The 16,957-nt window shown below is 42.4% G+C and overlaps 1 protein-coding gene across 5 annotated transcripts in view; it reads left to right on the forward strand.

Annotated features, from left to right (window-relative positions):
• The window catches only part of ARHGAP44 (Rho GTPase activating protein 44), a 185,187-nt gene that overhangs the window by 101,305 nt on the left and 66,925 nt on the right, over window positions 1–16,957 (forward strand). For 4 of the 5 annotated variants that reach the window (XM_083148383.1, XM_083148384.1, XM_083148387.1 and 1 more), the window contains exons 4-7: window positions 2,002–2,078; window positions 4,883–4,994; window positions 10,894–10,970; window positions 13,041–13,158. In XM_083148383.1, coding sequence (XP_083004509.1) covers window positions 2,002–2,078; window positions 4,883–4,994; window positions 10,894–10,970; window positions 13,041–13,158 — 384 coding nt within the window. Of the gene's footprint in view, window positions 1–2,001; window positions 2,079–4,882; window positions 4,995–5,327; window positions 5,406–10,893; window positions 10,971–13,040; window positions 13,159–16,957 lie in introns of those variants that run through there. The other variant, XM_083148386.1, reaches the window with a different exon arrangement.

Genomic DNA, 16,957 nt, shown 5'->3' on the forward strand with positions numbered 1-16,957 from the left:
ATTACCCTGCTGGCTGGTTTTGCCTGGGGCTGGTTCTTAAAATACGGGGGACCCCTAGTCATTTTGTCCCCTGTATTTTGGGAACCAGCCCCAGAGCAGGAGCCTGGGGCTGGTTGTTAAAAATCATGGAACCCCTATTTGTTGGGTTCCCTGATTTTTAATTACCGGCTCCAGGCTCTGTCAGCCTGGTGCTGGTTTCGGCTGTGGGGGGGACCCCACGCCGTTTTTTTATTTATTTATTTAATTTTTCTATTTTTTTACACTGAAGCCTGCACGGATCTGACTGATCCAAATAGAACAGGAAAATGGTGTTCTATTTTCCTGTCGTATTTGCGTGGGTGTTTTACACCACTAGTATTATCAGTACGGCTGCTTAGTAAATCAGAAACCACCATTCTTTTGAATGGTGATTTCTGTCGTATCCTATCGATGGTGTAGACATTCGTATTTGTAAATACAAATACGAATGTTCCATCTTTAGGACTACGAATTGTTGTATTTTTGGGATTGTAAATCCCGAAAATACAAATTCGTAAAAAAAAGGTGTATTTCTCCCTACGAATACACCTTTTTTCTACGAATCCATTTTGGTAAATGTCCCCCTTAATGTGATCCTTATAATTATCTCTGTTTCATACTTATTTAAACTTGTAGTTCAACTTCTGTATGGAGCAAATGTGTATGAGGAGGGGGAGATTTACAAACTGATACCAGACTTGTAGCAGCTTTCATACACTGTCGAAAGATGCTCATTTTATTAATTTCTTAAATTATTTCAATCATGTCTTCCTCTTTTTTGGATCTAGTTATAAAAATGGAACATGTTAAAATAAAAAAAAAAAAGAGAACACCTGGCACCACGTACCAATACGACAGGAAAATAACACTGAGCAAAAATACAATTTGGCATTTTCTCTGGGATGTGCTAAGTACCCAAATTTGAACCACACCTATGTTAATCCCATTGACATTTGCCACCTACTGTATTTGCTGTGCATTGGTTCTCAAACAGCTCACATTTTCCTGGCAATCCAACAGGTGCACACTGGGTACTGACTGACACATTTTAAAAGACCCACAGGTGGACCTATTATTTCACTTGCTATTCTGTAAGGAGACCTGGAAAACATGAACTGTTTGGGGTTCTGAGAAGTTTGGAAACCTATTTGCTATGAGTTTGTGAATGTTTGCAAAAATACTGTTTAAACAAGTCTATTTTAATTCTTTAACAGACAACACATGAAGAAATACACTTGATATTGGTATCCAGACAGACAATGTTTAGGTTGACAGTCATTAATTTGACATCATATGGTTGACATGGTCAATGGGTCGCATGGCAGCGGTTGACAAATGAAACGGTCGTCATGACTTTTTGTGGATTTGTTTCCGGCGTTGTTAACCTTTTTCATCCACGTGGATGTGTGTTGAGCGCAGCCGTTCCATAGGGGATGTGGTACAATGGGGGGTATTCAAATGTTTACTTTTGGGCGTAATTTTTTCCCACCTTATAAATTCACAGATTCGCACTTCTTTTAAAGTGATGGACAGGTGTGCTATTCAAATGTTTTTTCTTTAGATGTCTAATCTGCTGTAGGTGTCTTAATTATCATGACTACTTATTCCCTTTTTTTTAATCTCACGGCCATTTTAACCCTTTTTTTAATAATACGGATTGCATATATTTTATTTGCACGCCATTTTATTGGTCCATTGATGGTTTTGACGTTAACACTATAAAAAAGGGAAAAATGCATCTCAACCTTTTGATGTGTCAGTCATTTCTTTTTCTAGTGTGGCCTTGTGCATGTTGATGTTTTGGGGTTGACCTTTTGACTGTTGACCTAGACATTGTCTGTGAGCTACAGTACAGCACACCTCTTTATATGCTTTACCTTATTTACTTTTTACTTTTCTCTAATAGTGTTTGCATTAAAGAATACTCTTACTATTTCTGCCAAAATTGTTACTAGCCATCTATGTCTTTGTATTCTCCCATAGAAAAAGTTGCCTCTTATAACCCTGGCTCAATGCCTCATGGAAGGATCTGCTGTCTTAGGGGATGACACCTTGCTTGGGTGAGAATTGGGTACAGCTGTTACTGTTCTTTACGTTGATAGAAAAATATGTATCTCTGCACTAAATCAAAGGTCATTTACAAATAAGTAAGAATGAGGACACGCAGAGGTTAATGCAGAGTTGGCTGTTCTTGCTCCCATATTACATGTATGGAATTAAATGCACATACTGTATATCTGGTATGCAGAGTTGTTCAGATTTGTCTGGATGTTTTATTTCAGGACAGGCCAACCTGTGGCTCTCCATATGTTGTGAAACTACAAATCCCAGCATGCCTTGCCACAGTTTTAACACTCCCTTATAGCAAAACTGTGGCAAGGCATTATGGGATTTGTAGTTTGACAACATGCTCTTACTGACTCAGCCTGCATGAAATGACCCCTTTACAGCTCAGTTGAACCTACTCAGCTGCAAGTGTAGATGCGTATGAGATGTGTACATCTCCCATTCGCCCAATGTGTGCACGTAGTTCCAGAGCATTCATGGTTATCTATTTAACTGTTGTGTATATATAATTTGTATTATTCTTTATTTATATGGTGCCTTAAGGCATACCTCCCAACTTTCCTGCTTTCCGTGAGATTGTCCCATTTTTTTTGGGACATGCCCGGGGCCAGCAGTGTCCCGCAGCAGTGGTGGTTGCAGTTGGGAATCCCCACTGGCACCCACTGGGCAGTATTGAATAGATGCTGTGTGCATGTGCACAGCGTCTATTGCCTACAGGTAGAGGGGCAGCAGCGGCAAAATGGGTGTGTGGCCTTGTGTGAGTGACGCAATTTGAAGGTCATGCCTCTCACCACCACACACCCCAATCTTCGACATGATAGAAGTTGGGAGGTATGCTTAAGGGGGCTGCAGTGCCTTACAAAGTATAGAAACAGAAACAAAATGAACAGAACATGATAAGGTGACGTTCAGTACAGAACATTGGAGAACATCTGTGAAGTTTATAAACCATGGCTGCATCAGCAGTCATATATTTAACAGCAGGGCATCAGAAGCAGATAGGTGACGATGTAAGCAGTGGGGTGGAGATAATGGTATATACGCAATGGTATATTCGGAAAAAGTGACTTTGTGCATGGCAGAAGTGCGCATTCAGCAAATTTAGATCTATCAGCATTTAGTCTGCCTCTTTAATAATTAATTTAATTGCTGATTGAAACCATTTTAGGGGATAATACAGTTTAGTGCAATAAATTGACTGTTTTTGATCTGCCCTAATTCTGGAGATAGCTCCCAATTTAATGTGAGCTGGATATCAGTAAAACAGAGGAACCAGCAGTGGTGTCATAGTGATAACCAGAAGAAGGCTGGTCTGCCTGGCTGGTCTTTATGAGGAATGCAAGTAGCAAAGAAAATCGGTACTTGTTTCCTAGCACGGCGCCAGCGATGGAAATTGTATCCATTGGGTCCCAAAAAATCGCGTCCATCCAACCAAATCACATGCGATGCGATCTACGCGATTTTTACATTGGAACCAATGTAAAATGGTCTCTGAGACCTGATTTTACATTGGCCCCAATGTTAAATGCCCCCCAGACCCCAATTTCCATTGTTTCCCCACCCTGATGGGTCAAATGGCCCCCCATTGTTAACACCACCCCACGATGAACGCCAACCCGAAGCGTGGCGAGCGACGGTGGTACGCATCCTCCGCCCTTTTCATACCCCCACTATCCACATCGGCGTGGAGTTTGTTTTATATAGTGTGGCGAGCGCAGCGAGCCACCGAGCCCGAAGCGTGGCGAGCGGACGCGCATTACTTCACAGGTATTACGTGTCCCTTCGTCACTCTTCGGGCTCAGTGGCTCGCTGCGCTCGCCACACTATATAAAACAAACTCCACGCCGATGTGGATAGTGGGGGTATGAAAAGGTCGGAGGACGCGTACCACTGCCCCTCGCGGGCTCGCCACGCTTCGGGTTGACGTTGATAGTGGGGGTGGTGCACTATGAAAAATGGCATTTGGGGGCATTTCACTAGTTTAATACACATTTCAATGCATTCTGATGCATTTCAGTGCAAAATCGGGTGCCACTGAGCCCGAAGAGTGAAGAGGGGACACGTAATACCTGTGAAGTAATGCGCGTCCGCTCGCCACGCTTCGGGCTCGGTGGCTCGCTGCGCTCGCCACACTATATAAATTCAACTCCACGCCGACGTGGATAGTGGGGGTATGAAAAGGGCGGAGGATGCGTACCACCGCCGCTCGCCACGCTTAGGGTTGGCGTTCATCGTGGGGTGGCGTTAACAATGGGGGGGCATTTGTCATGTAAATTACCCATCAGGGTGGGTATACAATGAAAAATCTGGTCCATTGGCCCATTTAACATTGTTCCCTATGTAAAATCGGGTCCATCGCATCGGTCGCATTGTATGCCATTATAATGGCATACAATGCACCCGATTTTACATAGGAATTTAACATTGAATACAATGCATTCATTGTTAAATCGCGTTGGTCGCGTCGGTCGCATCGCATGCCTTAACTTAAGGCATGCGATGGACGCGATTTTTTAATTGTCGGGGAAAAGGCCTAAAATCGCGTTGGTCGCATCCATCGCATACCTTAAGTTAAGGTATGCGATCACCCACGACGGGCGCCGTGCTAGGAAACAAGTATCAGAAAATCATTGTGCCTTCGCCCAGAGATTAATACCACTATACGGAAAAGCGATGACTCCTCTCTCTCACTCTCCATATGGGCATTAGGGGTTGGGGCAATGATGGAAATGATGATACTGGAATTATTGAGGAATGTTTGTCATTGTCATAATTGCTTTCCCTTGCTGTTCTCTAGGAAGATGCTGAAGTTGTGCGGAGAGGCTGAGGACAAACTAGCCCAGGAGCTGATCCTCTTTGAGCAGGAAATGGAAAGAGATGTGGCGGAGCCACTGTTTGTGCTGTCGGAGGTATAGAAGAATTTCTATGTATCCAGAGGTGTTGCTTACAGGGGTATAATACTATTCAGTGTTCATTCTAGCACCCGCCATATTTGAAAACCCATGCAGTTCCTCTTCTCTGCCTGGGGTGTTGCTGTCTGCTATGGTGTTTCTAGCACAGGTCTGGTTTGCATATCAGTGCTGATATACAGACCACACTGTGCTAGAAGCACTACAGCAGACAGCGACACCCCAGGCAGGGAAGAGGAACTGCATGGGTTTTCACATATGACAGGTGCTAGAATGAACACTACTTTTACAGACACTAACACTTAAAGGTGTTAAGACTATGACTTGTATCAGTAGGGAGAACTGAAACATGAAGTAACACAATGGTACTGAATGGGAAAGACTGCGACAACATTATTTTGCCAGACAGAGGTAATAAACATTTATGTTTCAAATATGTGTTCTGAAAACTAGTGATAGCTTAGTGTACTTTATATAATATTATGGATTTGCGGTGTTTGAAAAAAATCGATATACTATGTTTGGTCTATCAAAACATTCTAACATATACAAGTGTGGTATTGCTTGTGTAACTTGCTAAGCCACAAGTACAATATCTGAAATTGTTTTAGCTATTGTTATTAACAGATTGTAATAAAATGTGTCTTACATCTAACATATGGGTGGACATTTAGTAGGATGAGAGATTCAGAAAGTTAGAGATTTGGTAAGAAATCTCCAGTTTTTTTAATGCAGCAATCATTTACACTGCAAAACCAGTTTGATTTTGCAGTGTAAATGATTGCCGCTTCAATGCTAAAACTGATGCAGGGCATGTTTGCTTCCCCTTATGTATTTAAATGCAGTGTATATTACACAATATATATGTGTTGATCTACTGTTTCATCTATACTTGCACGTTATTTTCATATGGTATACGTTCATGTCAGCATTCAGAAATGTTTTGACGACTTTAAGCGTTAGGCTGCCGTTAGGCTCTAGTTAGGCTTTGGTTAAGCTGCAGTTAGGCTTAGGGTGTGGTCAGATGTAGGCAACAGTTAAGGTAAGGCTGTGGTTAAGCTGTAGATAGGGTTAGGTGGTGGTTAGAGCAGTGTTAGCCAACTCCAGTCCTTGAGAGCTACCAACAGTTAACATTTTCCGGGTCTCCTCACAGAATCACAAGTTAAGTAATTATCTCTACCTATGGATCTTTTGTCATTTGTCAGTGAGTAAAGAGTGCACCTGTGCACCTGCGAGGTGGTCTGAAAAACATGAACTGTTGGTAGCTCTCGAGGACTGGAATTGGCTACCCCTGGTTTAGAGTATAGTGATTCAGATGTAGCCACCTGTACACATCACGGAAAAGCAATTGCGAAAAGTGTGATTGCGAATAGCTGTGCATATGCACATGCATGGTCAAAAGCAATATATTCAGCAGACAAATTACCTGGTCAAGCATTTCTACCCGGTAATTTGCCTTTCAACACGGGTCCTTTTCTAGTGTGAAAGGGTCTTCGACTTGGGAGTAGAGCTGGGTTGCCGACACGGGTTGATCATTTCACAATAGAAAAAAGACCTGTGTTGAAAAGCCGAAGAAGCCCATAGAACCTGGGGTATGCACATGTGCAGTACCTAGGCTGATATTGCGCATGCGCCATTCCCGGTGCCTGTCATCTGCATTGTACTGTCAGCGGGGATGGGGAGCAGCTAGCGGGTGAGTGGTAGTGGGACGGGGGATTTGTGCTAGCATCGCGGCTAGTGTCAGACCCTCTCCTACAATCAGGTAGGAGATGCCTCCCACTACACCTCATATTAGTCATACTGTCCCGACACCTGTTGTAAAATTGCGTGGCTGGCAGAAACATGGTGAAACACCAAGGTGCGTAGTCTATAGGGCACATCAGCAACTGAAATGAATCGCAGGTGTACATTGATAAACTTATTATATTTTTATTTTAAAATCATGATAACTGTATTAGTGAATACTATATAAATAGTACTATAACTGCTATATACTGTAGTTTAGTTAAGGTCACGTTGCATACCACTATTCCCTATGTAATGCACTGCTGTAGTTATAGGAGTTATTAACGATAGTGAATACTAATGACTTGCGTATAGTGATGGAGCAGGTAATCATAGACTTAAAAACATATTTACACACTTTTAATACTATAACATCCTCAGTAATAGGAACCATGGCTTTATTGAGATACATTACAATATGTGATGGGAGTACAAATGCGCCAATGTAGAGAATACAATGAAGCAGGTTCTTGCAGCCTTGATGTTTGGGAATGAAAGCAAATAGAATCAAAGCAGCCTAAACTGTCACACAAAGAACAAGTACCATAAATTCAAAATATAAATGCAATATCTGTTTCAATCTACAGCACTTACAGCCCACAAGAATAGTGTTATAAAACATTTTAATATTGTGAATATTTGAAATATATATAATGTTAATTTCTTCAGTCTGGCAACATTACTGCCACAATACAGATGCCTTCTCTCCCATTCCGTATTATAGTGCTGCTTCATATTCCAGTTCTCTCTGCTGTTTCTTGTTTCTAGACATACAGATGGGTCCTCATACATCTAGCCTCAGTACATCACTCAGTTGCCTGATGTGAATGAGCTGCCAGGTCCTGTGCAACTCTGCCAGCACCGGGCGGCTTAGTTGCAGTGTTGCTAGGACGTACCAGGAAACTGTGCGCACTCATTCGCTATGCGGGAGCTAGTAGTGTAGTGATAATAGTGGCACTATCTATCTCTCCCTTCATGTAGGGGTTATTCATACTTGATCGCTGCTGGGCAATTTAGTAGAGACCTGCAATCCGATAGTCGCCAGAGTGAAATCCTGCCCTGTGCAACGGCTTGCAAAAATCACGCAGATCGGTGTCTAGCTTCAAATCCATACGCAATTCACTCACCATTGAATGGTTTTCCTATAGGGGTGCCGCGGATTACATTCTGATAAAGGGTGCCTTTATTCAATAACGTTTGGGAACCATTGAAATAGGTGGAAGTTGATCTTGTTTCCAAAATTGAGAGATATTTATTTTAGTAGCAATAAAAGTACAGTATGTCCTAAAACATATCTAAAAGATACACTTCTATCTGAGGATATAGAAGATGTACCAGTTCAGGAGTTATTTGAATCTTAGGGGGAAATTTACTAAAGGAAATTTGTAAAAAAAAATAGGTGTATTTGTATCCAGAAATACACTTATTTTTGACATTTTGGGGGAAATTTACTAAAGGAAATTTGTAAAAAAAATTAGGTGTATTCGTATCCAGAAATACACTTATTTTTGACATTTACTATCCCGAAAATACGGCAATTCGTAGTCGCATTAATGTGCTATCAATACGAATACGAATTGCCGTGTTTTCGGGATAGTAAATGTCAAAAATAAGAGTATTTCTGGATACAAATACACCTATTTTTTACAAATTTCCTTTAGTAAATATCCCCCTTAATGTCAAAAACCTGGTAAATAAGCCTTTCTATTCCAGTTCGTAATCAGCAAACTTTTCATTTGTAAAGTACTATAAGATTTTTTTGGACTTTGTGCAAATAGAGATGCTATGTACATACAGTACTCATTTGTTTTTTTGGTTTGTTTTTGTAATTTTGAGTAATAGGACACCTGCAAATTATATACTTGATACTATACAAAGCTTAGTAGTGCAATAACAGTTGAAATGAATATTTTTGGGTTCACGTTCTTTACTTAGATAAGGCACACACTATGCAAGATATCGTCAGTACAGATGACAGATGATACATCGCATAAGTGCATCACTTTATGTGTAGAGCCGTTTTGTGTGTGAACGATATGAGGGCATTCCTGCCGAAATATCATGCAGATATATTGGTTCATCTGCCAGTGTGTACAGGTGGCCCTCCAACTAAACAGTATAAAGGTTACAGAGTGCATTTACTATAACCTCACAATTGGCAGAATATTCAAATGTGTTTTCTTTTGGAGCATTGATAAGTGTGTATGCACCATATAGTTTCTGCATAAACCTTACCAATTGTTACGGGTAATGTAGACAGCTGGTCCATCTGCAATTCTCCTAGCAACAGAAAACAAATGGAGCTTAATGCATAGACCCTACGGCACTCTTGGATAATACATCGGCTGCATATACAAATGAAATGACATACACCGCCAAATGTAATAGTGGGCCACATAAATTACCTGTCATATCACCTATTGAATTGGATGAACATTGTTGTTACCACAAAAAGGCATAATACACCCACTACTGTATATTATTGTAGATAAAAGAACAATGGTTAATGGTGAATTCTAATTTATACAGTATATCATTTACAGCACTGAGGGCATAAAGTTATTCCATTTTTTGTTTTGTTATTAGTTTATTGGGTACTTGTTTCCTAGCACGGCCACACCGATTTACATCGGGGTGGTCGTGTCGGAAAAATCGGGTCGATCTCATCGCATGCGATTTGGTCGCATGCGATGCGACCGACCCGATTTTTTGATTGAATGAAATGTAAATCGGGTCCCTGGGACCCGATTTTACATTGGATTCAATGTAAAATATTCCCAACCCCCCCAAATTTAACGGCGTAAACCCCACCCCACGATAGACGCCAACCCGAAGCGTGGCGAGCGCAGCGAGCCCGCGAGGGGCGGCGGTGCGCGTCCTCCGACCTTTTCATTCCCCTACTATCCACGTCGGCGTGGAGTTGAGAATAGAATAGTGTGGCGAGCGCAGCGAGCCACCGAGCCCGAAGCGTGGCGAGTGCAGCGAGCCCCGCGAGGGTACGTGTATACCTGTGAAGTTATACGCGTCCCCTCGCGGGGCTCGCTGCGCTCGCCACGCTTCGGGCTCGGTGGCTCGCTGTGCTCGCCACACTATTCTGTTCTCAACTCCACGCCGACGTGGATAGTAGGGGAATGAAAAGGTCGGAGGACGCGCACCGCCGCCCCTCGCGGGCTCGCTGCGCTCGCCACGCTTCGGGTTGGCGTCTATCGTGGGGTGACGACGGGGACATCTATAATGTGAAATGGGTCATATTGGCCCATTTCACATTTTTCACATTTTCTCACGATTTCAATGTTAAAAAATATTTTAACATTGAAGCCTATGGAAAAATCGGGGGCATCGCGTCGGGACCAATGTTAATGGTCCCGACCGACGCGATGCCCCCGATATTTTACCTTTCCCGACACGATTTCAATGTTAAAATATTTTTTAACATTGAAGCCTATGGAAAAATCGGGGGCATCGCGTCGGTCGCGTCGGGACCAATGTTAATGGTCCCGACCGACGCGATGCCCCCGATATTGTGTCTTAGCCGGCCAAATGGACCTGATTTCAAAGGAAATTGGGTCCATCGTGTGGATCGTGTACCTTAACTTAAAGGTACACGATCCATAAGATTGTGGCCGTGCTAGGAAACAAGTACCGTTTATTGTGCGGTCTCTGGCCTCACTGATTTACCCAGATGCCATCTGTCTAATACTGTGATGTTGTTCACACTGATTTCCACACATTTCATTGATGTACAGCGGTGATATTAATGCATCATCTTAGTCTGTCTGACCATGTTGTCTGCTATTTAGGCCCATAGTAGTGTGATATAACAAGTTTAATGACAGGAAATGTACTGTCCATAAGGGAGAAACCTACCCCCATGATTATTTCTTCTCTCAAACAACTTTTTTTTTTGTTCTGATAGTGTCTTGAAACCAAAATATTTGTCAGTGTTACAAATAGACTTTAATATTCATTAAATAATAATGGTATTAACTATAATTATGTCTAGTGGATTAAATCATTGGGCTTATGTCTAACTATCATAGAGTCTATAGCTCTTTGTCATCCATGATATCTCTGTGAATTTCCAAGTTTTAATTTTCATCTCCACTTCTCTTAGGTGGAAATCCCCAACATCCAAAAACAGAGGAAGCACTTAGCCAAATTAGTCCTGGACATGGATTCATCTAGAGCGAGGTGAATTAAGATACTCTGAATCAGGGGTGGCCAATCCGGTCCACGAGATCTACCAACAGTTCACATTTTCCAAACCACATAGCTGGTGCACAGGTGTAGTCATTACTAATTGTCACATTTTCAACCATGTGCTGCATTTTTTCCTAACCAACTACAGATCCACAGGTGGCCTGGAAATGATGAACTGATGGTAGATCTTGAGGACCTGTTTGGCTTCCCCTGTTTTCAATAAATGTTCTAAATTGACCTCAAAATACCCACTGTATAGCTACATGTGACATATATGTATTCATTATTAATTGAAAGGAGACAAATATATTTCAGGGTTGCCGACTTTTACAGTCTCCTCTCTGGGAGAGGAGACTGTCAGCATCACTTCTGGGGGCGGAGCCTGATGGAGACATCATCAGTCCCTGCCCCCAGTGATGCAAATCCCGCAATATGTGGGTCTCCGATGAGGGGCGGAGCTAAAAATGCCCAATTTGCATTTTTAGCCCCACCCCTTCTGACAAAATGCCACGAATCGCGGCAATTTCACGTTTCTGCCCGCAGGTAAATGAGGGAGGGGGGGGGAGGGGACCGCCGGAATCCGGGAGGGTTGCCCACCTTTCCGGGGGGCCAGGAGGGGGAGTACTGTTGGGCAGCTACTGTATATTTATTAATGAAAGGTGGTACAAAGTGGTTTTATTAAACTATCGGAAGCCTCAATTCCTTCCTGGTGCCCACTGGCAAGAGGTACCCAGAATGGGCTAGTGCTACTTTGCATCGGTAAGAGTGTCCCTGAGTGAATATGTTTGGGGACACTACAGGAAGCCAGCTGTCTGATTATCGCTGCCCGGACTGGCAGCCCTGGAGTCCCAATGGGACTACCTGTCCTGCGGGAGACTGGCAGGTAGGACTTCCAATAGGAAGTCACTGCCAGTCACACTAAAGCCAGTGCAGCCTAAAGGTGCCCACACACGCACCGATCCCGGCGGTGCGATGCTATACGATGGGGTGCGCGCTCCTGCGGCACCTCATCGCACAGTACAAAAAGTATGTGCTGCACATACTTTTTGTACTAGCTTTTTCTAGCATAGCATTGCATCGCATGCACATCGTATGCACAAGGCATACGATGCGATGCTATGTTTGCAAGTTAAGCCCACAACGCACGCCGGGATCGGTGCGTGTGTGGGCACCTTTACAGACTGCATCTGGTTTCACTAAGACTGAGCAAGGTGGCAGATTTTACTGGGGGGAGGGGCCCTGCAGCCCATAGGTAAAATCTGTCACTGGACAGAAATATGTTCATGACACCAGTGATTTACCTTTATAAACATCTGGTTGTGAAGGTAAAGCGCCTATTGCATGCACAAGAATTATATTTTTGTGCTTCTGTTTTAATATATCTGTTAGCTTCTAAATTTCTAACAATCACATCAATAAGCCAAACCCCTGATGTTTTCCCCCCCTTAGTGCTACAGTACATTGAAGCTGATCATTTCAATTCTTGGTTTCAAGGAAAGCATCAGAGCGATTAATTATAGTTGTTAATCGTCTTAGTTGGAAGATGTGAATTTTGTGTGCTGAAGAATGTGAGAATTATTGTGTGTCTCCTAGCCAGTAATCACAGGCAGTGTCATCATTATCCTGTACTAATGGTGATGAGCCGCAAAGGCCTGCTGAACAGTAGGTGAGCATGACATAGCCCCCGCTTTGTCCCTTTCCCTGTGAATCTGTTACTCACTTGCTGTAGTTAGCCAGCCAGACTTGTGTGACTCATTGTCTCAGGAGATCTTTTGGAAATTAAACGGCCTTATACATTGATGTTCCAGAGCCAAAATGAGTCACTCTTCGTACAGGGAGCATGAGCGCTCTGCGTAAATGGGAACAAGCAGGTAGGAGAATATCATCTGAAGACAATGACAGAAAACAAAGGAAGAGGAATTAGGGTGGGTGGGGGTTTATGAATGAATCTCTGTTAAGCTTACATTTTCTTAGACATCTCTGTGGTTCTAAAACACTCAGAAAGTGATACATTCATCACTTTATTGTGTGGTTTGATTATTCTAATTTGTTGCTGAACAGGTGGCATCAGTCTGCTAAATCTTCCGGGATTTCCAGCAACCTGCAACCTTCTGGAGCGAAGGCTGACGCACTCAGGGAAGAAATGGAAGAGGCAGCGAACCGCGTGGAGATCTGTAGGGTAAGATGAGAGCGTCCTATCAGGTGGAACGATGTATTTCTCAGCCTTGGCTAACTAGCTTTTGGTCTTTTCCACAGAAAGGGAAAAATAGCAACATTTTTTTTTTTTTTTTTTTACTTTTTGAAATCTAGAATAATAAAAAACTCAGGAAGGAAATTACTCCAAAATCAATCAAACTGGAATGCAGCATGATAAAGCCACTGGGGAAATACTGTATTCATGGCACAGAGGTTATATTGTGTTTCCATGGTCACCTTGACCGAAAATGGGGGACATTCCACAGGTAACAATGCAGGGTGGGTAAATCATAGCTAATCTATATACTCTATGGTCTGCACATGTGCCGTGATCGCATTGTGCATCAATCAAAATGATGCTGCAATCTCGCTTTCAATGAGGATTTATTTGCAAAGTCACTGACTGAAAGTGACCATTTGTGTGAGGTAATGGTGAGTGGATACAAAAACACAGGTGTGTCTTAGCAGGTTTTGGGGTGTGTATCTGATGTCAGCTATGAGCTGTTACTGGCGGAAACATGGCACCTATGTTGCTACTGCCTTATCCACTGTGCATATCCATAGATCTAGTCTTAAGCCCAATGTTATTGCATATACTGGGGGTAATTCTGATGTGGAAAGAGGTGCTTTGTCCATCACAAAGTACCTATTCATGGTGATGCACAAAATGGATCCAGGGATGATGGATGCACTATGGTATTAGACTGCCAGGGATTGATGGGTGGTGGCGAGGCAGGTTACCGCCATTGAAGGGGACGGAAGAGAGGACTGAGATTTCATGACCTCTAGGTAGCAGCTCCATAAATCAGCTTGCGCAACCTCATTAGTTATGCATGGACGGGGTCGGAGAGGCAGTCCGATGATGGTAGAGGAGTGTTGAAGAGCTCCTGGAGAATAGAAGACAGCGTGGAAGTCCTGGATGGGCAGCGGCCATGCAAAAGCACTTAAAGGTGTCCCGCCACCAGGTTAAAAGAAAACTCTGTGGAAGTCATGGATGGACATTAACCATACAAAAGAGCTTAAAGGTTGACGCTCACCAGGTGAAGAGATGACTATGTGAAAGCAGTGGTCATGCAAAAGAGGTTTAAGGCTACCATCGCCGGATGAAAAATGAAGACAACGCCCTAAATCTCTCTCTCTCTTTGGTATAGGGGGTGGCCAATAATGCTGTGCATAGGGGCATCCTGACTCTTAAACCCACCACTGATATTTGTTTCTTTGTACAAAAAAGTACACGTACAGATGTTTCCTCATACATTGTGGTTTCAGTCAAGCCAAATAACCCCTCTAAGTGTTCCATATCCTGAGCGAATCTGTCTTTTTTGTTGAAAATGTGCATCTTATTCACAAACGCAGAAAAAATGTAAGTGACAAAACTACTTTATTACGTTGCACTGATCATTTTGATGTGCAACATTTATATATATGTGTGTAAATGAGTCCTAAGCCTTGTACACACGGGGCAATTCTTCTAAGCGATTTTGAGTACATCATCAAAAGTGATTGGAATGTTTGCCTGAATTGCCCCGTGTGTACAGAGCAGGTCTGGCGATGCACAGCCCCACGCCTGGCCGATTAGACACTGCAGGCAAGAATATTTTGTCTAGACCTGCAGTGTCTGTTTGGCTAAATGCACGGACTGCTGCTGCTGGGGATGGCCGCCAGCTTATCTCCAGCAGCGACATGGAGATTATTACTGAGCAAAATCGCTTAGTCAAAATTACCCAGCGTCGAGCCCGTTAGAGGAAATGATGCTCGAAGAGCGAGAGAAAGTACCAACCAATCAGATTTTAACTTTCATTTTAAAGACTGTCGGGAACTTCCCATTTTATCACTCTCAATGCTTGATACATCTCTTTAATTTGCATGCAAAGCAATACAGTGGCTGCAGCCTCTTCTCTGACTTTGTATGAAAGTTGTTGCAGCACAGCATCTTTAGTGCACAGGTAGCTGCCCAGCCGTGGTGGGCATCTGACACTTCGGGGGAAATTTACTAAGATTACGATAGAAAAAATTTGTATTCGTATTTCTGATTCTTACGTGTACGAATGATTACGACTTGTGATGTTGTAGAAACAGTTGTGTTCCGGAGGGTCATTTATGATGGTGTTGTGTTTTTTTAAATCGTATTAATCGATGGTGTAATATTTCGTAGAATCGGGGGTTACGTTTAGTCGTATTTTCGTATATTGGATCCTCGAATGTTGTCCGAATATTCATGAAGTCGTGAAATAAAATACAAAAATTCGTAAATAATTACACATGCGTCACTACGAAAATTAAAGTACATTACTGATTGGTGTTTGTTCAGTTGGGAGGGTTCTCAGACCCATATATAATTCGTGAACGCGCCAAATTTCCTTGTGGGTGTAGTTTGGAGTGTGGAGGAGAGAGTTGGAGTTGGTCTGGAGAGTGGTTTGTGGAAGAGAGTTTTTTGGAGATTGCTGAGTGTGTATTGTTGTGTAAGTAGTCTTGTGTTTCTGTGAGTCTTGACTATTTATAAGTTTGCCTCATTATAGTCTTGTGGGTTTTTTTTGTCCCAAAGTCTATATTTGTGTGTGCTTGTGTGTGTTTGTGAGGGAAGGAGTAGGAGTGTGTTTTGTGTTGTTTGTGTTTAATGTCTTTGTTGTGTTGTTACTGTTTTGTGATGTCTGAGAGTGGTGGGAGTGTTGTGCAGCTGGGTGAGGTACATGGACAGTGTGGCCTGAGATATGGCACTGTCTCTGCCAGTGATGTGTTTAAAAGTGCCGTACAGCAGAAACTACAACACAGACAACAGTTTGTGCAAGTGTGAAACTGCACATGAGCGTACAGTTGCAGGATCTAGATCCAGTGTAATGAGACTATACAGAGGGAGAATGTTGTAACAATTAAGGCAGATCGTCTATCTAACCACATCATCCAGCCATGCATCTATGCAGAAACACACAATACAAAATCAAGACCTAAGCACCCTCTGGGATACCTGCTGTACCTGGTGAACATGATTATTTTAATGACGCCAGCATCTTCTTTGTTGCCAGTGACAGGACATAGGTGTCTGAAAGCACACATTGCAAGACTGTGATATTGTTAAAAATATGCCATGCTAAAGTGTGAAGTGTTTTTAGGTGCTGTTTGTAATTGTCTAAGGCACACATTTGTTTTTTAAATTGTTTGTGCTGTAATTTTTTACTGTACACACGTGTTCCACTTAATTTGGTATAATGAACATCAAAATACACCTTAAAATTAAAGTGTATTTTTTTTACACATTTTGGTACGATTCGTAGGTATTTACGACTTGTAAATGCCTGTTTCACGAATACGACTTGTTAGTAAATGAAGTAAATACGGTTGGCCAATGAAAAAATCACCTGGATTCTATCGATGGTGTAGACATTCGTAGCGATTCGGATTTGGGTGGAAAAATACGAAAACCTCATCAAAAACACAAGATTACGACAGTACGCCAAATACGAATTTGAACGTTTGTAAATGATGAAAATACGAATACGACTAAAAAATACAACTTTTCATGTACGAATACAACTTTTTTGTACAACATCATCTTCATGTAGCACATTCAGGCTGGAGACAGTTTTATGTACTTATGCTGAGTTATAGAGGGGTGATGTGTGCAGACACAGTCCATGTAAAATAATAGGATGATCATATAATTGCTGTAGAGGTAGACACGATATACGTTAGAAGCCTTGTCGCTTTTTGGTAAGTAAAGGTTGTGCAGATAGATACTGCTGATGGTAAGCACTACCAAGCTGCTTCTGATGGCAGATTTACTG

This window comes from Crinia signifera, chromosome 6 (assembly GCF_055691185.1).
Source record: "Crinia signifera chromosome 6, ASM5569118v1, whole genome shotgun sequence".
NCBI classification, from domain to species: domain Eukaryota; kingdom Metazoa; phylum Chordata; class Amphibia; order Anura; family Myobatrachidae; genus Crinia; species Crinia signifera.